The following is a 26,187-nucleotide window of genomic DNA, read 5'->3' on the forward strand; positions in this document are numbered from 1 at the left end:
GCAAATGAGACAATATACATGTGCCAATCCACTTTTCTGAACACTTGATGAAGTCAGTATATTTTGGGGGGCTTTCATTTGAAAAAGACACTTCAAGACTATTCACAGATTGTTAATAAACACAGTACTGCCATGTATAAGAAATGCACTTCAGAATATATTTTCCATGAGAATCTTAGCTAAAACATCATTTTAAAGATCATTTTCAACAACAATTGCTTCAGTCAAAATTTGAACAATACATCTCAGAACAAGTTCACAAAATGTGGTGAATGCACAAGCTTCTGAAGCTAAGAAATGGATACATCAATATTCATCACATCCACAACCATTGTGGATGTTACGGATATCATATAATGCTAAAAAAGGATACTGACAATGATGCAGCAATCCCATGCAGCAATCAACCCCATAAATCGTGTGCTGCAATGAAGCGACTGCAATGAAGCGACTGAGCCTTGGTAACCCCAGATGTAGCATTGCTGAATGCAGAAAGAGTCAAGCTAATGAGAATGAAGAATGTGATGATTTCTGTCTTGAATTTTCCAGGAATTATGATATAGCCTGAGTGCCAGTCTGTTTGCGCTATGATGCCAAACGTGTTTGGCTTGACGATGAGCAATGGAGTTGGCAAGAGCAGGGCTAGATATCTTCAGGTCAATAGTTGAAATGAACACATTGGCCTATTGGCCTGGTTGTTTTGAAAGTTACTTTGTACACCTTACCTGTCAACTCCAAGGATTAGATTTGTTATTGTAATGATGCCATATAATTGCCATATATGTCTTGTTAAAATATTAAATAAAATGCTGAAATACTACATTTGTTCTCTTGCAATGTTTAGATAAACTTCACGTATTTTTTTTTACTAAACTTATTTTTCTCCTTTGGGGTTAATGGGTTTATATTCTGGAAAATAAAGATGCTGAAGGTACTGTGATATGAAACGACCCTTGACTTATTTTCACTTTAGTAACACTTAACTACACAACAGGCCTTTATCGATTTATGTCGGCTATAACCTGTGAATGAAACTGAGGGGGACATGAAGCTTATGACTAATTTATATGCCCCTCTTCACACATCTCAATATTTTCTGAAGAAACAAAAATATCAAAGATGAGAATGCCATTGTGTCAAATCAATATACACTTAATCAGCAGCACACTTCATCCCTCTGTGATGGCTTTAATTCATAATTTATGCACACACCATACCCATACGTAAACATGTATGCACACATGACTGTAAGTCGATTTGGATAAAAGCGTCTGCTAAATGGCATATTATATTATATTATTACTACATTTCCCATAAGGACAAGGGCGAAATCTTACGCATGCTAACTTGTCTTTACTGATGACGCAATTTCTGTCTTGTTGGAAGGTGATTTCATCGGGAAGAGTGTACGAGATAGAAACAACAAGAAAAACAACTGCACAGACTCACACGAATGCTATCCTACCTTATCAGGCTGTATACTGAGAAAGGTAAGAATCTTTTAGGCATAATAAATTCATGCTTTTTATTTGATTCATAAACGTAAACATATAACAACGACCACGCCCTCTCAGCTCATGGGAATCTATCGTGTTGGCTATAGCTAGCTAAATGAACACGTTAGCTGCTGTCAGATGTTTTTTTCAAACTAACCCTCTCTTTGTTTTGTGGCCGAGGTGTGCAGTTTATTATGATTTATTATGAATCGATTTTTTTATATTTAATTGAGATGTTAGTTGTCAAATTGGTTGGCCATGGAGCATGCATTGCATTGGTTGGTCAGCTATACAGAAAAGCATATTGTTCAAGCAAACTCTTGATTAGCTAGCTACGTTAGCTATCTTACTAGCTAATCTGATTGCCATGTGCCTAGCTACTAACTAGCTACTCATCCTTGTGTAATGTTCTTGTAGCTAGCTAGCTAGGTAACGTTAGCAAAATAAACTACTAGGTCAATGTAGCTGGCTACCCAGATAGCTATCTTGCTAACCCCGGGCCCCAGCCTACTGAGCACAGAAACTGGGTTAAATTAGTTTACTATTTCGATTGTCAGCATTATGGTATGTAGCTAATTAACTTAAAATGTGAATAATTTATCCATATTTGAAGTGCAATGTTATTGTCTTCTATACCAACATTTGTAGGCTCACTCGGGCTTGTTTTGTTGATTCTCGTGTGACAAAAGGGATAAGTGGGCGGGGCAAGGTATAGGAATGAACTCGTTCATGGAGTTTTGTCTAGAAGGGATACAGCTTTTGTCAAAATTGACTTTTCGTAGCAGGTTTAGGAGAATTTACGCAGCAGGTTAGGTTAGGAAAAGGGTAAAGGGTTTGCGAAACTGCATAAAACAACAACTTTTGACGTCAAATTTTACAAACTGTGTCCCATCTAGACATTACCCATTCATGGGATTGCGCCGATGATGCAACATGCATCTGTTAGTTTACTGGGTGGTAGCTGCCAAACGGACTCGTATTACTTTCATATTAGGACGTGGCAACTCACTGCAGTCTCTCTTAAGAATACCTCCTGTCCAGAAATGACATGTAACGACACAGTTATAATTCATTGATATGGGGTTGGATATTCCTATCTATTTACCTATTACTTTAAGAAAAAAATTAGTTCTGTCACACATCATTGTTTTTCCACATTTTATTTATTTATTGCTGATTGTGTTTGCCAGATGTCAGTCACTGAGGATGTTCCTGATATGGATGGGCCGGATATTCTGGGGATCCTGTTCCAGGAAGGAGAGACAGGAGCTAACGACCCCTTCTTCCCATATGGGAATGGGCTAGAAAACTGGCTTTCTGAGCAAGATGTATGTCTCTCACTCAGGAATAATACTGTTTTATGTTTACTAACCGATAATAGTTTGATAATTGGCAGGAAACAAACAAACCTTTAATTTAATGGCATGTCGTACTAGTAAAGCAGAAGTCGTTTTTTATCGTATTACATCAACAATGTGACACTTCCTTATTTTAAAGCAGAAGAAGAACTCTATTTCAGAATTGCTCTTTGTGGGATAAACAAAGACATGTTGAATAGAATGGACACTAACTTCCTGCTGTATTGTAGATGCTGACAGGCATGGACACGGAGGACTTCCTGTCCAGCTTGCTTGAGGGAGAAAACAACATGGCCACCTCCTGTCTCTCCCACTCTCCACTGGGCAGCGATAGCGGCATCTCTGACGACAGCAGCACTGGCGGCGTAGTCGGCCAGAACTTCCTGGCCTGCCCCAGCTCCCAGGGGAGTGACAGTGACCCTGCGCCCAGCCCAGGGTACTCCAACAATCCCCTGATTGCTCCGGAGCTCCAGGCTGAGAACCCTGAGGCCCTGACCGTGCAGACAGACCACAGCTACTCTCTGCTCCAGGGAGAGGACATGGATGCTCTCCAGAGCGTGAGGGCAGAGAAGCCTGACATGGATGTCTTTATTGATCTGGGTAAGTGTTGATCTAGACCTTTATACTTGGCTAACAGGTTCATAGCTTTGGGTGTTATGAAGGAATAGTTGCATGACAACAAAATGGCCGTTGACAGTTAAATTAATTGAATAGTTTGTTGGTAGTTTGAGCAGCTGCAGACTAACTGTAGGGGGCTATACAAATGAAGGGCTTCCCAGGTTTGTGGCCATACTCTGCCCAGATGTAGCACGCCAGCCAATCAACAATCAGTTGATTAGTTAGATGGAATTAGGTGGTGTCGGTCTTTCTCTTTCCCATGCTTTTGGGATTAAGTTCAGCCGATTTGAGTCCAGAGTCACTTGACTCATACTTGGGTTAGAACATTTCACAGAAATATCCTTGTAAGGTTTGATAACATTACTGTTCATGTGAGACAATAAAGAGTTGGTGTTGTTGTGCTCTTGTGTTCCTCAGATGACCTGGACAGTGAGGGGATGGAAATGGAACAGGATTATTCCAGTGAAGAACTACCCTGCACTCTCTCCATAGAGGACTCTACACAGGACAACAAAGCGGATCTGGTGAGCTTCACTTAGTTTCACATCATCAAATGGGTGTTTATATACGAGAAAAGCAGAAGCACTTTTATCAAACCCAAAGATCAAACAAGTATTTAATACGCTTGTCAAACTTATTTTCATTGTTTTAATAAGAATGGCACGAACTGTACATGAACAACATACATCTCACAAGACATAATCTTACAGTTTTGTCGCCACCCAGTGGCAAAGTTCTGTAAATGCGCTGAAGATCTGTTGAAGGCCCCATCTCTTAAAAATTGATGTTTTCTTCCCTTTAGTTCCAGTTCAAGGAGATCGTCCTGACTGATGAGGAAAAGAGACTTCTTGCTAAAGAAGGAGCAACCATACCGTCTTGCATGCCACTTACTAAGGTAATTTCCTCCATTCAGTTATTACAAGTAGTGTTTGACAATGTGGAGACGTTGGTCCAAAGGGCATACACTCCTTAAGAATGACAAAGCCAGATTATGGTGTTATCTAAGGACAGGGCAGACAATTGCTAATGAGGTTCGCTAGGGAGATATGACACACTAGCTAATCTGTAGCTGCCTTAGAGTGTTGAGGTTGCTAATATCAAGGGATAGCCAATGTGTCATCTTTGACTAGTGAACAGAAAATGTCTATTAAATTATTCAAATTACTCCTGTCTCCTGCACACACATTTGACTTCAGCATTATTTGTTGACATTTCGGTCATGTTGTCCTATTACAAAATGAGAGAAAACAAAACCCCTGCAGAATGAATTCCAATCGCACTAAATGAGAAACCTTCCCAGACAGCTTGTTTGTCTCTAGCAGTAAGACAGCAGACTGCTCCTCAGCACTGTGTATCATCAGCTCAATCATGTCAAGTGTGTAATGAATAGTCTGTCTCTCTATCTGTCTCTCTATCTATCTGTCTCTCTGTCTGTCTCTCTGTCTGTCTCTCTGTCTGTCTCTCTGTCTGTCTCTCTGTCTGTCTGTCTGTCTGTCTGTCTGTCTGTCTGTCTGTCTGTCTGTCTGTCTGTCTGTCTCTCTGTTTGTGTCTCTGTCTGTCTGTCTCCCTCTCTGTCTGTCTCCCTCTCTGTCTGTCTCTCTGTCTGTCTCTCTATCTGTCTCTCTGTCTCCCTCTCTGTCTGTCTCCCTCTCTGTCTGTCTCCCTCTCTGTCTGTCTGTCTGTCTGTCTGTCTCTCTCTCTGTCTCTCTGTCTCTCTGTCTGTCTCTGTCTCAGTCTGAGGAGAGGACACTGAAGAGGGTGAGGAGGAAGATCCGCAACAAGCAGTCGGCCCAGGAGAGTAGGAAGAAGAAGAAGGTGTATGTGGACGGCCTGGAGAACAGGTGAGAGAGAGAACAGATGGAGAGATCTCTGAAAATGAAATCAAAGTCACACACACAGTACACTGCATTAGTCATTGTTAAATGTAGGCTATTTCACTTCACCAATGTTTAGCCTGCTGTGTCTTCATTGGGTCAAAAGGTGTTTGTGTTAAGTAAAGTTTGATTGGTTGGTTGGTTGATTGAGTGTATTGCTGATTGGTCCCTAGGGTTTCCATCTGCACTGCTCACAACCAGGATCTGCAGAAGAAGGTCCAACTGCTGCAGAAACAAAACATGTAAGACACCACTGCTGCCGTTATCATGGTTATGGAACCAATGTTCTTATGTATGATAAGCATCAGAGAATGAATGAATTACGTTTATAGACTAGTATTGTTCATTGAGACAATGTTTCTGATGGTTATTATTCTCCCCCTGTCTAGGTCTCTGATAGAGCAGCTGAGGAAACTACAGTCCATGATGAAGATGTCTACCATGAAGACAACCACCACCAGCACCTGTGTCATGGTAAGAGGACTAGGACAGAGTAGAACTTTACCCTCACACCACTACATGGCCTCTCTTTGGCATGCTGGGAATTAGAGCTGGTAGTCATTTTCTAATACTGGTACTGAAGGACTCCCACACACAAGTTTACGTCTGCAGATATATTTGGTTGACAGTTTGGTTGTCAACCTTTTCCAAATTGAAGTTAAACTTTGTTAACACGGAGCGTGCTGAGGTGGCTTGCTACATCCTGTTCTTTCAGGGTGCCAGCTCAGCCTGTATGTTGACATTTTTAGAACTGATTTGGACATTATAGTAACCTCAACCCTGATTGAGGCTTGATTATGGTTTCATATGGTGCTCCAGATTTTGCTCAATGGTTTTAAGTGTCTAGGAGTGCCTGTACTGTACTATTGAGGCTAAAGCCATTGTATTGTCCCACTGCCAAACAATGGTATGTTGGAAACATAAACCAACAAGTACTTCCGCTTCGGTTAATAAAAGACGGGAGCCCTGCTTGGGTCCGTAATGCAAATAATTATATTCTTATACAAGACAAGGTTATTTTAGCATAGAAAAACAAATGGAAGATTTTGTTTTTTTCCCACATTATTCTTTGTAGACGGATGTACCTCATGTATTGGGTTTGTAAGCCTAGGTTTCACACACCACATTTCTGTCATGTTTCTTACAGTTTTCTCTCTCTGCTCAGGTGTTCCTGCTGTCTTTCTGCCTGATTATCTTCCCCTCTGTCAACCCATTTGGCCGCAGCCCTGGACAGAAGGAGATATACACCCCCTCCTCCGGTAAGTCACAAGACAAGTATGGTCTGAAATGCTAAAGCTATGTTTAAAAATAAATATGAATAACATGTTCTTCTGTTCAAAATAACATTACTTTAAAGAATAAAGAGCTATGTATACAATTCTTCACAAATATTTCCTGTCTCTTCCCGTTATTAAGACGAGTGTTGTATGTAACATTGTGTAAGATTTAAGCAGATGTTAACAAACCTTTCCTCTCTGCTGTAGTTGTCTCCAGGACACTGCGCTCTGTTGCTGTTGATGACACCCCAGACCCTCTACCCCTGGCTTACTCTGAGCCTGGGGAGGAAGTGGATGACGCTGAGACTCCCCCTCTCAGTCTCCTCCTAGTGGCCAAGGTAGAGAACACCAAGGCCATGTTCACTGGCGGCCAGAACCACACACCAGACTACCAGAAGGTGGAGCAGTCTGATTCTGAGAGTGGGTACAACAGCAACTCGTCTGCAGACTTCCCCAATCCTGGACAGGCCGAGCTGAAGCCGGGGGCCGAACCCGGGGCTGGGGGCCTGCAGGAGGGATCCAGGGATCCAGTGGGAACGCCTGTGGCCTATGAGGTTCCAGGGACCAAGGAGAACTGGATCGACAGGAAGCCAACATCCATCATTATACAGCAACACCGCTCGGACGAGATGTAAACAGAAGAGCCGGTGGTGAATGAACTAACTAATGGAGGGAGAGGGTTAATCAAAGGTTTCAGTCATTATTGATAGTGTTAATTGAAACTTGGTGGATGTAGAGAAAAGGGTATTGAGACGTTTTGTTATTCCAGTATCCTCTGTCTCTACCTGTTCCTTCTCCTTGTGATACTACTGTTCCTCTTGGAGCACTTTGTTCTAATGCCTTGTTCAAGTGCTAGAATGGACTACTGAGATTTCCGTTGTTATGCATTATCATCGAGGGGGGGGGGGAAGCGCTATGAAAGTGAGTAGTAATGTGTTGACCTCACATGATTGCTGAAGACTTTTTAAAACCTGAATTCTCTATTGAAAAACAAAACTGACAACAGTCAATTCTGTCCACCTGTGTGGCGCATCTCCAGTAGGTGTTGCTATGTACCTTGCTAGCGAATTACCAGTTCCTTTCATAGTGTATAGTTAACTTCTCTGGTAGTTTGCACAGTCAGCATCCATAGTGTAAATGTATTTTCATGATGCTGGATCAAAACTGTTGATCTTTATACACTGCTTTAGCCATTGCAGGACATTTGGCCATTTTAGATTTTGTGTAAAGAAATAAATAATGTATTTCCCTTGTAACAAGGGTATTCGTGCTTTCTTTTTGTTTTGGGACAAATTTAAATATGACAAATAGTGCTCTGTAATTAATCCCCATTTTCAGGAGACAGTGGCTGAACCATTTTTCACTTGTTTAGACCTTTTTAGTGGTTCACACTCCAGACCTGTTTTTACCCCTGTAAACCTCTGGACACCTTTCAAGTCTGTCATGTGGAGAGGTGAACATTTAACATATTGCTCCCTATGTTAATTCAGTGTTGCAGTTTAACTATACTCAAGTGTAAAGACGTGTCAGTCCATTCAGTGAGGCCTTTTTGTTAGTGTTACTGTATGTTGTGTATTTTTGGGGTTATCAGTGATTTATGAAATCTAAATGGTATTGGAACATTTGGTTATTTTTGTACTTGTCAAAGAGATTTGAGGTAGCTTAATCATGTTAAAAAAGATCACTGATAGTCCAAGTTTGGAATGTAAATAGGATGGAATGATTGTAATGTATGTTTTCAACTCATAATGTATGACACTGAACGTCATTAAAAGTCATTTTTTTATTCAAATTATCTCCAGTTTCATGCTGAGTTGGGTGCGGTGCGCGGAGGGGCGCTGTTCATTGGCAGTCATGCTGAAATCGCCGATCAGGTAGGCCTACTGTCCATGGTGATGAAACATTGTTTAGCCTACGGGTGTGCTATTTTGTAGGGGAGAAATTGGTTACCACAGGTTAGATATAGATTTTGTCTTAATTTACCTGGGGCTTCTCCCAATGCCTGGTTGTTTTCGTTGGATCTCTTCATCAGGATCTATGGTTTCTGCACAGGAGGACACAAACCAGAGTTTTTTTCCCCCCTGAGGTAAGAGTGTTGTTAATGTCGGCTGCAATAATTGCATAATGTACATGTTATGATGTCACGCCCACCAATAGCTATAAAAGCTGAGCGTACCACTTGTTTGGTATCATCTATCAAAATGCCCAAACGGAGATGCTCCTCAGCCCGTGCTGTCCACAGAAGGCGCAGGTCTGTAGTGATGCATGGAATGGGCCGGACCGGCTCTTGCCGTTTGTGCCCAGGACCGGCTCTTGCCTTTTGGGGCCCACCCACCCCACCTCTGGTAAAACATTTTAGTTGCCCCTGTCTTGACGGTGGAAAGAAATGTACATTTTAAAGTTCATTTCTTGCAATTCTACACATTTTGCTATGGGGCGTAGAGAAATATTTTCCGTTTTAAAGCACATTTCCTGCATTTCTACACATTTTGTAATGACTTATGCGATGTTAATATATGTGTGAGAATGTCTAACACATTCAATGGGGGGCCCCTGGAGGTCAGGGCCCCTTGGCACGTACCGGGTTGGTATTCGGCCATGATTACTACAAGTTTACATGGCTGACTAGACTAACTACCAATCCAAAAAAATGGTTAGCTGAAATGGCTAATTGAGTGACCATCAGTCACTGACATAAGATAAAAACTGCTGATGCCCATCCAAATTCTGAAATTGCACCTGGTGTATATTCTTCTTACTCTCAATAGTAAGTTCAGTGGTGTAAAGTACTTAAGTAAAAATACTTTAGGAAAATTGTGAAATTTACGCACTTATCAAGAGAACACGTGGTCGTTCCTACTGCCTCTGGCCTGGCGGACTCACTAAACACAAATGCATCTTTTGTAAATAATGTCTGAGTGTTGGCGTGTGCCCCTGGCTATCCGTAAATTTAAAAAACAAGAAAATGGTGCTGTCTGCTTTGCTTACTATAAGGAATTTGAAATGATTTATACTTTTAAATTTTAGTCATTTAGCAGACGCTCTTATCCAGAGCGACTTACAGTTAGTGAATACATATATATATATATTTTTATACTGGCCCCCCGTGGGAATCGAACCCACAACCCTGCCGTTGCAAACGCCATGCTCTATCAACTGAGCTACATCCCTGCCGGCCATTCCCTCCCCTACCCTGGACGACGCTGGGCCAATTGTGCGCCGCCCATGAGTCTCCCGGTCGCGGCCGGCTGCGACAGAGCCTGGATTCGAACCAGGATCTCTAGTGGCACAGCGCCACTCAGGAGTACAGGTATATTTTAGCAATTACATTTACTTTTGATACATAAGTATATTTACTCAAGTAGTATTTTACTGGGTGACTTTCACGTTTACTTGAGTAACTTTCTACTAAGGTATCTATACTTTTACTCAAGTATGATAATTGGGTACTTTTTCCACCACTGAGTAAGTTGTGACCCAGATTGAGCTCCATAAGCGACCGCTTATGCCTAGAACCGGCCCTGGAAGGCTTGGAGGCAGAAGGAGACTTTAGGTTTAACCTTTAGGCTACCTATCACCGCCTCCTGGCTTCTAATTGCTTTTGGGGCTGCTAAGCTCAATGGCAAAAGTCTTACAAAATACTTTTTTTAATATGAGGGCTTTGAATTTACATTGACAAATTGTTATTATTAGATGATTACATTTTTATTTTAGTAAATTGGGTAATGAGCTATTTGGCCAACTATTTAGGCTACACATTCAATTAAATTTTTTAAACAAAGGATACATGTATTCAGACATCTACAAATTGTTAGCCTCAATACCAGTCTATTTGTTCTATCATGTCAACGCCTGCCACTCATTATCATGACAAACATTTTCAAGTTTGGTTAGACAATGTCAGCAAGGGAGTGCTGATCTGGGACCACTACATTTGTCCCAATTTTAGACATTTGTAGGCTACTTAACTTGAAAAGTGATGGATTAAGGGATGGAGTGATGAAAGGATGTATGATCCTCTGTGGTCCTCTGTAGCTCAATTGGTAGAGCATGGTGCTGGTAATGGCAGGGTAGTGGGTTCGATCCCCGGGACCACCCATACGTAAAAATGTATGCACACATGACTGTAAGTCGCTTTGGATAAAAGCGTCTGCTAAATGGCATATTATTATTATATTTTTATGATGGTGGATGGAGGGATGGATGGAAGTAAGGATAGTGTGTGATAGCATCATTGATTCAACACTCATAACAGAAGAGAGAATAACAGCACATGATTACCACTTTTATAATAAATATGACTCACAATGGAGTGTCATCAAGAGTCTGTTATTCAACAAGCTTTGACTGGTTATATAGGGGGGAAATCATTCTCATGTACCAACACCAGGGGGCAACTTCTGCACAGTTTTAACCTTATGCATCCTTTGACGAATACCCAACACTGTTTAGAAGGTGGCCTGCCCCTGTAGGCTTATATTGTATATCAGATATAATAATAGTCACTGTGTTATAATAACACTGTATTATAATAACAACCATATCATAATCCTATGTATTATCTAACTTTCGATTGGTGTGCCGTTGAGAACCTTAATCAGACAAAATGTGCGTAGGCCTGTAGCCTATAGACTATGCGTTTGGAGGCAATCGCAGACAGAGACAACTGTCGATGCACTTTATGAATAGTTAGGCTATATTAATATTTATAAAGAAACCATAAACATAGTCCTAGTAGAGTCCTTATAGGATTAGCCATAAATTGCATTTCAATTTTAGTGTGCAGTAGGCCAGAGCTAATAGTTAGGGGTCGATTCAATCCGTAGTGCTGAAGATCAGCTTTGTAGCGCGATTGACATTTAAAGGCAATTTTCCCGCGTTAGCGGTGACTGCATTCACGGTAAATGCTGCATATGTCGGAAACTACCTTTAAATTTCAAGCACGCTATAGTGCTGAACTATGGCGTTATGGATTGAATCGAGTCAATGAGATTGGCCTATCTAGTCTTTATTAATGCTCTGACCGATTACTGAAACGGGAGTGTGGATAGCAAATAAACAGTTGGTATCTGTGTTAATTAGCCGGTAATGCTATCAGAAGTATCAATCAAACAATCAATCAGAATGATATAAAAAGTGAAGGGCCGGCCAGAGTCACTCTTTATGAGCACATGCATCTTTCCGCATCAGTTGCCTCCCACCACACACACACGCGCGCACACACACACACACACACACACACAGCCAGCCTCCACCCAGCCCTGGTCCTCATACTGAAAGAACAGGAGGCAGGTGGGGCACGCGCCTATTATTCTGACAGAGCCGCTGTTGTCTTGGCGATAAATCGCCACGCGTCAGGACGGGCAATTATGTGCTTGCTCCCTCAGACGCGAAACAAAACGCTGGCGTGTGCCTGGCGCAAGCTGTTCTCCTCCGCTTGTCATTGTCCCGTGAAAAAAAATACGTTTATCTTTCAGTAAGCTACGCTGCTAAAATAAGTATTGGAGCCAAGAACAACACGCCTCCACTTTGTTTTATAAGAGGCACTAAAATGCACACATGTCCAGGGAGTGCATAACAAGTATATAATTAAACAAAAGAGAACAGGTTAGGAGCTTGATTCAGTTACAGCTCTGCATCAAGTTGCATTCGCATCAAGCCTGGGTCCATAGGCTCTTTGCTGTGATATGTTTTCAAATCGATAGAAAAGGTGGACTTTTCGTTTTTCACAGTGCTGATGTTGACAACAAGCCAAGAGTGAGGTGGGGGGATTTCTTGTAAGGTTGTAATCCTGACCCCACGTGGGGTTGTCAAGAAGCACTACCGTAACACATTGGAGTCGTCACATACCCAAAGCCAATCACGACAGTCAGGAGGGGAAAACCACGCCTCTTGCCGAGAAACTCCGCTGACCCGCTATATAAGCATTGAAGCACTGCCAGACCTCAGAATAACGCAAGAACTACTGGTGAATAGCAATTCTGTATCTATCACACTTGGATTACAATCATGACTCTAGAACTGGAAGAGATCTTTGAACAGGAGAGCGCACTCGATACCACTGATAGGTAAATACACATTTTAACATTTCACAAACGAATGCAAACCTAGGCTACTGTAGTCTGAACAGTTTGATAACGTGTTACTATGCAATGACTGTATAATAATACCGGTGTTTTTTTTCTTCAGAGTGCAAAGTGCAGGCACAGCCCTGGAGGAGTTGTTGGTGTCTGCAAAGAAGCAGGACAACCTTACGGTGGGAGTCTACGAGTCTGCCAAAGTTATGAATGTGTAAGTACACTCCTAATGTTTTATATGTCATGCAAAATAATTATTCATACACAGATAGGCTACATAGCCTAGTCTACAATTGCATAGGACCGGCTTCTAAACTGCTACATTTGGTTATTTCAACAGTGATCCAGACAATGTGGCATTCTGCGTTCTGGCGACAGACGAGGAGTACGAATGCGACATCGCTCTCCAGATCCACTTCACCCTCATCCAGGCTTTCTGCTTCGATAACGACATCAACGTGGTGCGCGTTAACGACATCGAGCGCCTGGCTGACCTCGTGGGCACAGACGAGACCGGCGAACCCAAGGACGCGCATTGCATTCTTGTCACGGTACGTCCTGATCTACCGGTTTGATCACGAGTCATCCAGTCAGCATATTTTCCCCATGCCCATAGTTATTGCTTATAACGGTCGCCCTGTGCGCTGTCAACGCAATCAGCATGTCAATCATTCAATCTAATTCGATATTATATTGTTTAGCTGTCTATCTGATGTCATTATCATGATTCTAATCATCTCTCCCTCTCTCTTCCTCACAGAGCCCTGGTGCTGAGTCATGGAAAGACCCTGCACTGGACAAACTGCATCAGTTTTGCAAGGAGAGCCGCAGTGTGTATGACTGGGTTCCCACCATCACCCTCCCCGAACGCTGAACAACTTAACCCTCTGCATGCTTCATTTGATGATGATGAAGATGACGAAGAGAGCATAAAATGTCCGGAACCTCAGGGTTTGAAGCCTGCCTGTTGGAATACAAGGCTGTGGCTGTAACCCAGGACAGTGTGCAGTCTGGTTTGGCAGAGCAGGTTCTGGATTATCCTATGGAGGGGTAACGGCTCACATGTGGACTGGCTCAGGTGTATGTGGACTGGGCCCATGTCATTAAAGCCCAAAACAGGATGAGGAGTTGAACTGGACTGGACTCTGCAGTACATAGATCATGACCCTATAGCTGCCCTGACAAGGGCCAATGGTAAGGGGTGAACTGAGGAGATGGTCAGAGAAAGCGAGAGAAGGGAGGAGAAGAAATGGATGTGTAAAAATGTGTAACATGGCTGGATGTAAGGTTGTGGTAGAAAGAGACGTGAAAGAAGGTGGCTCTCAGAAGAGAAAGGAAAATATTGGACTTTTCCAAAGCCAATGGGAAATTCTCAGATTGAAACTCAGAGACATTCACTTCCTTAACATTATTATTTTATTGATTATTTTACTGTCAAATTATGCAAAAACACATGCAATGTCATTCTGTTTGTTATGAAACTGTAAAAGCATTTTACACCATTTCTTAATAAATGCTTTAAACTTTACTCAAGTTCTGTGCAAAAGTTATTGTTCTGTGCAGTCATCTCCAGGGATTTGGAGTTTGCACTCATTGGACCCAGTCTCTGATAGAGTGGAATCTGATAGGATGAACCTGCTGCAGAGTGACTTCTGATTGGACAGAGATAGCTGAGGCAGGAAATGTGGCACAAAGAACCCCAGGCTGCAGCAGAGAGAGCAAGAAAGAGAGAGGGGGGGGGGGGGGGTTGACAGAGAGCGAGAGAGAGAGGGTAAGAATAGCTGGGTGTCTGGTAGAGGGAGAGAGAGGGAGGGAATAAGGGAGGACGGTTGCAACACAATAGCAGTTCAGACACATGCTTTTTCAGACAGGCAGTGACCTTTCCTATCCCATATACCGGCTGCTTACTGCGACAGCTTGCACAACCGCCGGAGCCAGGAACCAGGGCTGGGGGGTTAGAGGGCTGGGGGAAAGGGGCTTGGGCCCGTGCCTGAGTGGCCTCTCTTTTGTCTCCAGAGAATGGCTTCTGCACTGTCAGCGGGGGGCTGGTGGTGTGTGTGTGTGTGGCTGGTGAGGATTGCGTGTCCAGAAAAGTGTGCAAACTGGATTTTGTTAAGAAATCAGGAAGTTCACTTGCAAACGCTATCTATAACTGACAGGGATTGTATGCTTTTAGGAAATAGCAACGCACACTTGCACATCCTGAGTGGCAGTTTTCACTGATGCTGTAGCTATTGTAAAACATTACTGAAATCAAGGAAATATTCAAACTCTTTCAAGAGGGAAAGTGAGCGTAGCTCAGAGTAATCAGCACGTGTATGCATGTGGTCTTTCCAGTAAAACACACACCTTGACATGATAGGAAATGGTCTTTAGAGTCTGGGTTGGGGCCTGTTGGTTGGAAAGAGGGCCAGGTGGTCACAGGAAAGGTAGTTGATGTGTGGGCTTGAGCTGACGCTAAACAATGATCAACATCAAAGAGTCTGGCTATTTCTCATTATATGCTAGGTAAACAGAATTGCCTTGGCTAGTAGCATTTAATTGATTATTGTTGGAAAGCTCCTTGACCCAGTTTACATGGGGCCCTATACGATTGCCTTTAATGAAATGTTAGATCCTAGGACAATAAGCTACCTTCCTTGGAAATTAGATCGTATCTTAACAAGACCTATCAAGATTAAATGAAATAGAGGATCACTGCTACTGTTGTTGGCTGCGTGGAGAAATGGCTCCTGTCTATGCTGAGATCTGTGCTAGATGGAGAGGGAAAATGAAGAGTGAGTAAACCAGAGATGGAGAGTTTATCAGCCAGCCGGTTAGTCCAGACACTGTTCTCTCTCCCTGTGTGAAAGCTTATAGGTCTCTATACAATGACTATCTAAATATGTATTGTCATCTATCTATCTATCTTCATTCTGCATGCTCTGGATATACAACATGCTCCAGTTTAGAATTCAAACCCCAAACCATTGTACATATCAGGGGTCAACTGTAATACTGGTATGTATTTTTGGCTAGGTAGAGCACCCTTGTTCTTCCCATATGTGCTTTAGCCAACTTCGCTAACTGTTGTTGTCATGCCATTCATGTGAGATCAGTTAGGCTAAAGTACATAGACATCTGGGAGCAGGTAGGCAGACAGGTTAGAGGAGGCTTCCCACTCCCTGCTCCTCCCCGACATTAAACACTGAGCCAGTGGCACTCCAACTGTCCCCTAGTTTAATGCCATGAGGCTGAGCTCATCTAAGCAGGTGTCAATTACTGGACAGAAGGTGCTGTACTCTGACACTGTTTACTGACAGATCACTGATACAGAGGGCCTGGTTCACTACTCTGCTCCTTGTTTTGGATAGGGAATAATGACTTCACTGTTAACATGGTAGGGACTGGGGAGTCTACTTTACTTTCAATGTCTGGCTCTGGGTTAGAGGTATAGTTTTTTATTTATTTACCAGGTAAGTTGACTGAGAACACATTCTCATTTACATTTACATTTTACATTTTAGTCATTTAGCAGACGCTCTTAACCAGAGCGACTTACAGGAGCAATTAGGGTTAAGTGCCTTGCTCAAGGGCACATTAACGTCATTTAGCAGACGCTCTTAGCCAGAGCGACTCACAAATTGGTGCGTTAACCCAATAGCCAGTGGGATAACCACTTTACAATTTGGGGGGGGGGGGGGGGGGGGTTAGAAGGAATACTTTAGCCTATCCCAGGTATTCCTTAAAGAGGTGGGGTTTCAAATGTCTCCGGAAGGTGGTGAGTGACTCCGCTGTCCTGGCGTCGTGAGGGAGCTTGTTCCACCATTGGGGTGCCAGAGCAGCGAACAGTTTTGACTGGGCTGAGCGGGAGCTGTGCTTCCGCAGAGGAAGGGGAGCCAGCAGGCCAGAGGTGGATGAACGCAATGTCCTCGTTTGGGTGTAGGGACTGATCAGAGCCTGAAGGTACAGGGGTGCCGTTCCCCTCACTGCTCCAAAGGCAAGCACCATGGTCTTGTAGCGGATGCGAGCTTCAATTGGAAGCCAGTGGAGTGTGCGGAGGAGGGGGGTGACGTGAGAGAACTTGGGAAGGTTGAACACCAGACGGGCTGCGGCATTCTGGATGAGTTGTAGGGGTTTAATGGCACAGGCAGGGAGCCCAGCCAACAGCGAGTTGCAGTAGTCCAGACGGGAGATGACAAGTGCCTGGACCAGGACCTGCGCCGCTTCCTGTGTAAGGCAGGGTCGCACTCTCCGAATGTTGTAGAGCATGAACCTGCAGGAGCGGGTCACCGCCTTGATGTTGGCGGAGAACGACAGGGTGTTGTCCAGGGTCACGCCTAGGCTCTTCGCACTCTGGGAGGAGGACACAGCGGAGTTGTCTACCGTGATGGCGAGATCATGGAACGGGCAGTCCTTCCCCGGGAGGAAGAGCAGCTCCGTCTTGCCAGGGTTCAGCTTGAGGTGGTGATCCGTCATCCATACTGATATGTCTGCCAGACATGCAGAGATGCGATTCGCCACCTGGTTATCAGAAGGGGGAAAGGAGAAGATTAGTTGTGTATCGTCAGCGTAGCAATGATAGGAAAGGCCATGTGAGGATATGACAGAGCCAAGTGACTTGGTGTATAGGGAGAAAAGGAGAGGGCCCAGAACCGATCCCTGGGGGACACCAGTGGTGAGAGCACGTGGTGCGGAGACAGCTTCCCGCCACGCCACTTGGTAGGAGCGACCGGTCAGGTAGGACACAATCCAGGAGTGAGCCGCGCCGGAGATGCCCATTTCGGAGAGGGTGGAGAGGAGGATCTGATGGTTCACAGTATCAAAGGCAGCAGACAGGTCTAGAAGGACAAGAGCAGAGGAGAGAGAGTTAGCTTTAGCAGTGCGGAGAGTCTCTGTGACACAGAGAAGAGCAGTCTCAGTTGAATGACCAGTCCTGAAACCTGATTGGTTTGGATCAAGAAGGTCATTCTGAGAGAGATAGCAAGAGAGTTGGCTAAAGACGGCACGCTCAATAGTTTTGGAAAGAAAAGAAAGAAGGGATACTGGTCTGTAGTTGTTGACATCAGTGGGGTCGAGTGTTGGTTTTTTGAGAAGGGGAGTAACTCTCGCTCTCTTGAAGACGGAAGGGACATGGCCAGCGGTCAAGGATGAGTTGATCAGCGAGGTGAGGTAGGGGAGAAGGTCACCGGAGATGGTCTGGAGAAGGGAGGAGGGGATGGGGTCAAGCGGGCAGGTTGTTGGGCGGCCTGCAGTCACAAGTCGCAGGATCTTATCTGGAGAGAGAGGGGAGAAAGAAGTCAAAGCATAGGGTAGGGCAGTGTGAGCAGGACCAGCAGTGTCATTAGACTTAACAAACAAGGATCGGATGTCGTCAACCTTCTTTTCAAAGTGGTTGACGAAGTCATCCACAGAGAGAGAGGAGGGGGGGGGGGGGGGGGGAGGGAGGATTCAGGAGGGAGGAAAATGTGGCAAAGAGCTTCCTAGGGTTAGAGGCAGATGCTTGGAATTTAGAGTGGTAGAAGGTGGCCTTAGCAGCAGAAACAGATGAAGAAAATGTAGAGAGGAGGGAGTGAAAAGATGCCAGGTCGGCAGGGAATTTAGTTTTCTTCCATTTCCGCTCCGCTGCCCGGAGCTCTGTTCTGCAACAACCTGGGGAATAGTTACAGGGGAGATGAACGAGCTGGGGATGATTAGGTAGCCATGATGGTATGAGGGCCAGATTGGGAATTTAGCCAGGACATTGGGGTTAACACCCATACTCTTATGATAAGTGTCATTGGCTCTTTAGTGACCACAGAGAGTCAGGACACCCGTTTAACATCCTATCTGAAAGATGACACTTTACACAGGGCAATGTCCCCAATCACTACCCTGGGGCATTCATATATTTTTTGGGACCAGAGGAAAGAGTGCCTCCTACTGACCCTCCAACACCACTTCCAGCAGCATCTGGTCTCCCATCCAGGGACTAACCCTGCTTAGCTTCAGAGGCAAGCCAGCAGTGGGATGCAGGGTGGTATGCTGCTGGTCAGATGTATAGGTATAGTTAGAGGTATACTTAGAGGTAGAGTTATAGGTAGAGGTAGAGGTATAGTTAGGGGTATAGATAGAGGTAGAGATAGAGGTAGTATAGATAGAGGTATAGTTAGAGGTATAGATAGAGGTAGAGGTATAGTTAGGGGTATAGATAGAGGTAGAGGTATAGTTAGAGGTATAGATAGAGGTAGAGGTATAAGAGGTATAGATAGAAGTAGGGGTAGCGGTAGAGGAAGGGGTGGATAGAAACAGCACACCTGGGCTAGGTGGGGTGGAGGACAGGTAGGGATGAGTTCACCTCCACGGAAACTATTTGTAGAGTGACTGGCTGTAGTTATCTCAGTACCCTGTAATCAGCCACAGGAAAACAGCTGTCTTTGACCTAAAGGGAGGATGACCAAGAGCAACAGTCACTCATACACCTGACCGTCAGTCAAAGGCCTCACTATGGTCCCTGGGTAGGATGACACCAGTGGGGGTTGGTGGGAGGAGTTATAGGAGGACGGGCTCATTGTAATGGCTGAAATGGAATTAATGGAATGTAGTCAAACATGTGGTTTCCATGTTTGATGTGTTTGATACTGTTCCATTTATTCCATTCCAGCCATTACAATGAGCCTGTCCTCACCCACCTTTTTTCCAATTTTGTTGCCTTACAACCTGGAATTAAAATAGATTTTGAGGGGTTTGTATCATTTCATTTACACAACATGCCTACCACTTTGAAGATGCAAAATGTTATTTATTGTGAAACAAACAAGAAATAAGACAAAAAAACAGAAAACTTGAGCGTGCATAACTATTCACCCCCCCCCCCCCCCCCCCCCCAAAGTAAATACTTTGTAGAGCCAACTTTTGCAGCAATTACAGCTGCAAGTCTCTCGGGGTATGTCTCTATAAGCTTCGCACATCTAGCCACTGGGATTTTTGCCCATTCTTCATGGCAAAACTGCTCCAGCTCCTTCAAGTTGGATGGGTTCCGCTGGTGTACAGCAATCTTTAAGTCATACCACAGATTCTCAATTGAATTGAGGTCTGGGCTTTGACTAGGCCATTCCAAGTCATTTAAATGTTTCCCCTTAAACCATCGAGTGTTGCTTTAGCAGTATGCTTAGGGTCATTGTCCTGCTGGAAGGTGAACCTCCGTCCCAGTCTCAAGTCTCTGGAAGACTGAAACAGGTTTCCCTCAAGAATTTCCCTGTATTTAGCGCCATCCATCATTCCTTCAATTCTGACCAGTTTCCCAGTCCCTGCCAATGAAAAACATCCCCACAGCATGATGCTGCCACCACCATGCTTCACTGTGGGGATGGTGTTCTCGGGGTGATGAAAAGTGTTGGGTTTGCGCCAGATATAGCGTTTTCCTTGATGGCCAAAAAGCTAAATTTTTGTCTCATCTGACCAGAGTACCTTCTTCCATATGTTCGGGGAGTGTCCCACATGCCTTTTGGCGAACACCAAACATGTTAGCTTATTTTTTTCTTTATGCAATGGCTTTTTTCTGGCCATCCCTCGATAACCCAATCCTGATCTGTACTTCTCCACAACTTTGTCCCTGACCTGTTTGGAGAGCTCCTTGGTCTTCATGGTGCCACTTGCTTGGTGGTGCCCCTTGCTTAGTGGTGTTGCAGACTCTGGGGCCTTTCAGAACAGGTGTATATATACTGAGATCATGTGACACTTAGATTGCACACAGGTGGACTTTATTTAACTATTTATGTGACTTCTGAAGGTAATTGGTTGCAACATATCTTATGTATGGGCTTCATAGCAAAGGGGGTGAATACATATGCACGCACCACTTTTCCATTATTTATTTTTTAGAATTTTTTGAAACAAGTAATTTTTTTCATTTCACTTCACCAATTTGGACAATGTTGTGTATGTCCATTACATGACATCCAAATACAAATCATTTTAAATTACAGGCTGTATGCAACAAAATAGGAAAAATGCCAAGGGGGATGAATACTTTTGCAAGGTACTGTAGCTCCTCCCACCAGCCTCCTCTGGATGACACATACTGTAGGTCTTGTATGAGATCATGGTCTTTGGTCTAGTCTTCATTAGTGGTCACCAACTGCGGTCCAGCAAACAGCAAATTGCATAAAGACTGCACACAGCAAAACACAACCTCAAACAACCTCACAAGCAACTAAACAGCACACGTTCACATTTTAAGTTTGTTTTCATTCGTAGTGCATTTTATACATGGTCCCAACCCACTTAACAATTGTACAAATATAAAACATTTAAAACAACAAAAACGTAATGGTATGAAATACAATAAAATGTGAAGCATTGAGATAGACATGTCCTACTGTGAACCCAACACAGTGTAGGCCAGGTCCTAGTACCGTGAGGTGCTGTCAGGCCATACACATTCCCCTCCTGTTGATCACATTAGGCTGGGGGTCCAGGCCTGTCCCCTTACGTAAGCTGACATGAGATTAGTGTAAATGAGAGAGTGCTCCTTAAATAGCCTAGGGAGGCCACACAGCCAAGCCACAGCCTGGTTTAGCCTGCCCCTCCTGATATGGGCACACAGCTTGGCAGTGGAAGCATGGAGAGGGGAGGGAAAACGGAGACATAACTGAGATATACAGTATAGTTCTGCAAACTCTGAGTTTTATAATGTCCATGGGTGCTAATGGAGTTGAGTGGTGCAAACACGTAGTCGGGGGCAAGCAGTTCTTGTTGTGTAGGAGAAAGTGCCAGCCACAATGCAGAAAACAACAGCCCTTTCCTTACCCCCACCCTCCACCTCTCCCCACATGCCACCAATATTTGCCAGTTTATCGTGGATGCCAGTCTTGCCTTGGCGGGGATATGCTAAGCGTTCGTCCAGATATGGGATGCAGTGCAGCCTCTACACTTAGCATAAATCCTCACACATTACTGACATAGTTGAGCCTAGCCCATCAGGACCACAAGTCTCTAGGACATGCCAGGAATCCCCAGTCCCCAGCCATTCATGACCATAGGTGTAGGTCCTGGGGAGTAATGCCATAGACTGCTGTTGTAACGGTTGACCCTGAAATGGGTTCAAACACATACTGTAGGAGACAGCTGCCCTGCAGTTGCAGTCTGTTGCGGCATTTGCATATTAATTTGATGACAGGTTCTGGTGTCTGGGTATTCAGACTTACAGGCAGGCAGATTGGCTTGTTTATAAACTGGTGGGATGGATGGCTGGATGGATGGATGGAAGGAAGGAAGGAGGGAAGGATACATAGCACAGGAGGTTGGTGGCACCTTAATTGGGGAGAACGGGCTCGTGTTAATGACTGGAGTGGAATTAGTGGAATGGTATCAAATACATCAAACACATGGTTTCCAGGTGTTTGATGCCATTCCATTTGCTCCGTTCTGGCCATTATTAAGAGCCGTTCTCCCCTCAGCAACCTCCTGTGATAGATAGATATATGGAGAGAGAAAGAGAGAGAGGGGCGAGGAGAGGAGAGAGAGAGATGGAGTGAGTTTGAGAGAGAGATGAGAGATGCCTGTTTAGAAGGTGCAAATACCAGTGCTCTGATGGGAAAGGCTGCATTAGGCAAAATGATCTATTTGGAGACGATCCGAAAAGGCTCTTTTACACGCCCCTCCCCCAAACACACACACACACACAAACACACACACACACATTAAGCAGGATTAGGCAGCTGCCTATGGCGGCAGACTGACGAGGGCGGCATTTTCTGAGCTAAACTGACCAAGACGCACCTCCAACAACACATAAAACCTCACATAATTCTGCACAAAAACAATGACAATTTCTCTCAACCAGTGGCATGTGAGCTTTTTAGGTGAACGCTTATGCTGTCCTATTATAAGCAGTGCCCACTTTGTCAAAGGCAGGGACGCAATATATTTATCTTGTCCATTTCCAGCGCGCCTCTACAGGGTGCTGTTGGAGAGACGCATCACTGCGGAGCTCCACCAACATTCCGTCAAAAATGTTTACATAAATCATGTAGCAGATATAGCATATGGTAGAAAGAGTATGTGGCCTTTTCTGTAGCCTACAAGCTGGAGATAAAACGTTACGGCCTTATTCTAAAATTGATTAAATTGTCCCCCCCCCCTCGACAATCTACACACAATACCCCAGAATGAAAAAGCAAAAACAGGTTTTTTGAAATTTTAGCAAATTTATTAAAAATAAAAATTTGAAATATCACATTTACCTAAATATTCAGACCCTTTACCCTTGAGTCTTCTTGTGTATGACGCTACAAGCTTGGCACACCTGTATTTGGGGAGTTTCTCCCATTCTTCCCTGCAGATCCTCTCAAGCTCTGTCAGGTTGGATGGGGAGCGTCGCTGCCCAGCTATTTTCAGGTCTCTCCAGAGATGTCCGATCGGGTTCAAGTCCGGGCTCTGGCTGGGCCACTCAAGGACATTCAGAGACTTGTCCGGAAGCCACTCCTGTGTTGTCTTGGCTATATGCTTAGGGTCGTTGTCCTGTTGGAAGCTGAACCTTCGCCCCAGTCTGAGGTCCTGAGCGTTCTGGAGCAGGTTTTCATCAAGGATCTCTCTGGACTTCGCTCCGTTCATCTTTCCCTCGATCGCCCAGTCCCTACCACCATGCTTCACTGTAGGGATGGTGTCAGGTTTCCTCCAAACGTGTTGTTCGGCATTCAGGCCAAAGAGTTCAATCTTGGTTTCATCAGACCAGAAAATCTTGTTTCTCATGGTCTGAGTGTCTTTATGTGCCTTTTGGCAAACTCCAAGCGGGCTGTCATGTGCCTTTTACTGAGGAGGGGCTTCTGTCTGGCCATTCTAGCATAAAGGCCTGATTGGTGGAGTGCTGCAGAGATGGTTGTCCTTCTGGGAGGTTCTCCCATCTCCACAGAGGAACTCTGGAGCTCTGCCAGAGTGACCATCGGGTTCTTGGTCACCTCCCTGACCAAGGCCCTTCTCCCCTGATTGCTCAGTTTGGCTAGGCGGCCAGCTCTAGGAAGAGTCTTGGTGGTTCCAAACTTCTTCCATTTAAGAATGATGGAGGCCACTGTGTTCTTGGGGACCATCAATGCTGCAGAATTTCTTTGGTACCCTTCCCCAGATCTGTGGCTCGACACAATCCTGTCTCGGAGCTCTATGGACAATTCCTTCGACGTCATGGCTTGGTTTTTGCTCTGACATGCACTGTCAACTGTGGGACGTTATATAAACTGGATTGTGTGCCTTTCCAAATCATTTCCATTAGATTGAATTTACCACAGGTGGATTCCAATCAAGTTGTTGAAACATCTCAAGGATGATCAATGGAAACAGGATGCACCTGAGCTCAATTTCGAGTCTCATAGCAAAGGGTCTGAATACTTATGTAAATAAGGTATTTCTGTATTTTTTTTATTTTTATAAATGTGCCAAAATTTCTACAAAATTGTTTTTGCTTTGTCATTATGGAGTATTGTGTGTAGATTGATGAGGATTATTTAAAAAAATATTTTTTTAGAATAAGGCTGTAACGTAACAAAATGGGGGAAAAGTCAAGGGGTCTGAATACTTTCCGAATGCACTGTAAATGGCGCCCAATGAAATAAAAAATACATTGACATGTTAACAAACAACACATCCTAAAAACAGGACAGGTCAAAGTAAAATGGACAATATGGAATGGACAATCAGGCTACTCACAACTGCTGTCCAGGAGTTTCATCCCGTGGACTAAATGTTCATGATCAGTGGTTTCAAGTTTGTATCCGTAAATGTAATAGCGAAAAAGAAAATACTTCTGCATTTCCCGCTGTGTAAACACATTGCAAATAGGCTCAGGATAACTCCTCCTGATAAAGTTGGGTAGCTGACATTCAGAGCTTAAATAGCCAAATTGATTAGTCACAGAAATCAGGACTAATTAAACCAACACAATGGCCTGTTTTACACACAGTGGACCTACCACATAGACAGGCATTCATAAAATTCCATTGCGGGCCAACATGGTAGGCTACACCCCAGTAAGGACAGATCGATGCCAACGTCTTTTGGATGTCTTTTTTTTGGTCCTGTCCGGACCGGCCATCTTTAGTTTTTGCTGTTTTACTAACGGTAGGACTACCACATGGATGGGCATTCCTAAATTAAATTTTAGGTGACACTGTAGGCTAGGGATGGGCAACTCCAGTCCTCTAGGGCCTGATTGGTGTCACACTTTCGCCCCAGCCCCAGCTAACACATCTGAAACAAATAATCAACTAATCATGATGTTCAGTTTAGCATGCAATTAGTTTCATCAGCTGTGTTGACTAGGGATCGGGAAAAAGTGGGCAAGTGACGAAAAAAACAACGTAATACGGAAGTGGCCAGATGACGCAGATGCTACACAGACTGGAATATGTTCCGGGATTCATCCAATGTCATTCAGGAGTATACCACATCAGTCATAGGCTTCATCAATAAGTGCATTGACGTCGTCATCCCCACAGTGACCGTACGTACATATCCCAACCAGAAGCCATGGATTACAGGCAACATCTGCATCGAGCTAAGGCTAGAGCTGCTGCTTTCAAGGAGCGGGACACTAATCCGGACTCTTACAAGAAATCCCGCTACGCACTCAGATGAACCATCAAACAGGCAAAGCGTCAATACAGGATTAAGATTGAATCCTACTACACCGTCTGTGACGCTCGTCGGATGTGGCAGGGCTTGAAAACTATTACGGACTACAAAGGAAAATCCAGCCGCGAGCTGCCCAGTGACGCGAGCCTTCCAGATGAGCTAAATGCCTTTTATGTTAGCTTTGAGGCAAGCAACACTGAAGCATGCATGAGAGCACCAGCTGTTCCGGACGACTGTGTGATAACGCTATTGGTAGCCGATGTGAGCAAGACCTTTAAACAGATCAACATTCACAAAGCCGCGGGGCCAGACGGATTACCAGGACGTTGACTCAAAGCATGTGCGGACCAACTGGCAAGTGTCTTCACTGACATTTTCAACCTCTTCCTTACCAAGTCTGTAATACCTACATGTTTCAAGCAGACCACCATAGTCCCTGTGTCCAAGGAAGTGAAGGTAACCTGCCTAAATAATTACCGCCCCGTAGTACTCACATCGGTAGCCATGAAGTGCTTTGAAAGGCTGGTCATGGCTCACATCAACAGCATCATCCCGGATACCCTAGACCCACTCCAATTCGCATACCGCCCCAACAGATCCACAGATGACGCAATCTCAATCGCACTCCACACTGCCCTTTCCCACCTGGATCCTGGACTTCCTGATGGGACACCCCCAGGTGGTAAGGGTAGGCAACAACACGTCTGCCACGCTGATCCTCAACACTGGGGCTCCTCAGGGGTGCTTGCTTAGTCCCCTCCTGTACTCCCTGTTCAACTATGACTGCGGGGCCAAACACGACTCCAACACCATCATTAAGTTTGCTGATGACACAACAGTGGTAGGCCTGATCACCGACAACGATAAGACAGGCTATAGGGAGGAGGTCAGAGACCTGGTAG

General features: G+C 44.4%; 2 protein-coding genes across 2 annotated transcripts; both read left to right on the forward strand.

Moving 5' to 3' along the window:
* Positions 1–1,370: 1,370 nt before the first annotated feature.
* LOC311145085 (cyclic AMP-responsive element-binding protein 3-like protein 3) lies at positions 1,371–8,418 on the forward strand. The gene is made up of 10 exons (XM_084181263.1): positions 1,371–1,490; positions 2,687–2,824; positions 3,085–3,454; positions 3,890–3,996; positions 4,275–4,367; positions 5,207–5,313; positions 5,520–5,588; positions 5,736–5,820; positions 6,512–6,605; positions 6,831–8,418. The coding sequence occupies exons 2-10, from the start codon at positions 2,687–2,689 to the stop codon at positions 7,256–7,258; spliced, it is 1,491 nt and encodes a 496-aa protein (XP_084037389.1). The 5' UTR covers positions 1,371–1,490; the 3' UTR covers positions 7,259–8,418.
* A 4,152-nt stretch (positions 8,419–12,570) lies between these two features.
* Positions 12,571–14,228, forward strand: LOC311144273 (growth arrest and DNA damage-inducible protein GADD45 gamma-like). The gene is made up of 4 exons (XM_084180286.1): positions 12,571–12,691; positions 12,813–12,914; positions 13,041–13,251; positions 13,461–14,228. The coding sequence occupies exons 1-4, from the start codon at positions 12,633–12,635 to the stop codon at positions 13,572–13,574; spliced, it is 486 nt and encodes a 161-aa protein (XP_084036412.1). The 5' UTR covers positions 12,571–12,632; the 3' UTR covers positions 13,575–14,228.
* The last annotated feature ends 11,959 nt before the right edge of the window (positions 14,229–26,187 follow it).

Source organism: Coregonus lavaretus (genome assembly GCF_964263955.1).
Source record: "Coregonus lavaretus genome assembly, chromosome: 17".
NCBI lineage: Eukaryota > Metazoa > Chordata > Actinopteri > Salmoniformes > Salmonidae > Coregonus > Coregonus lavaretus.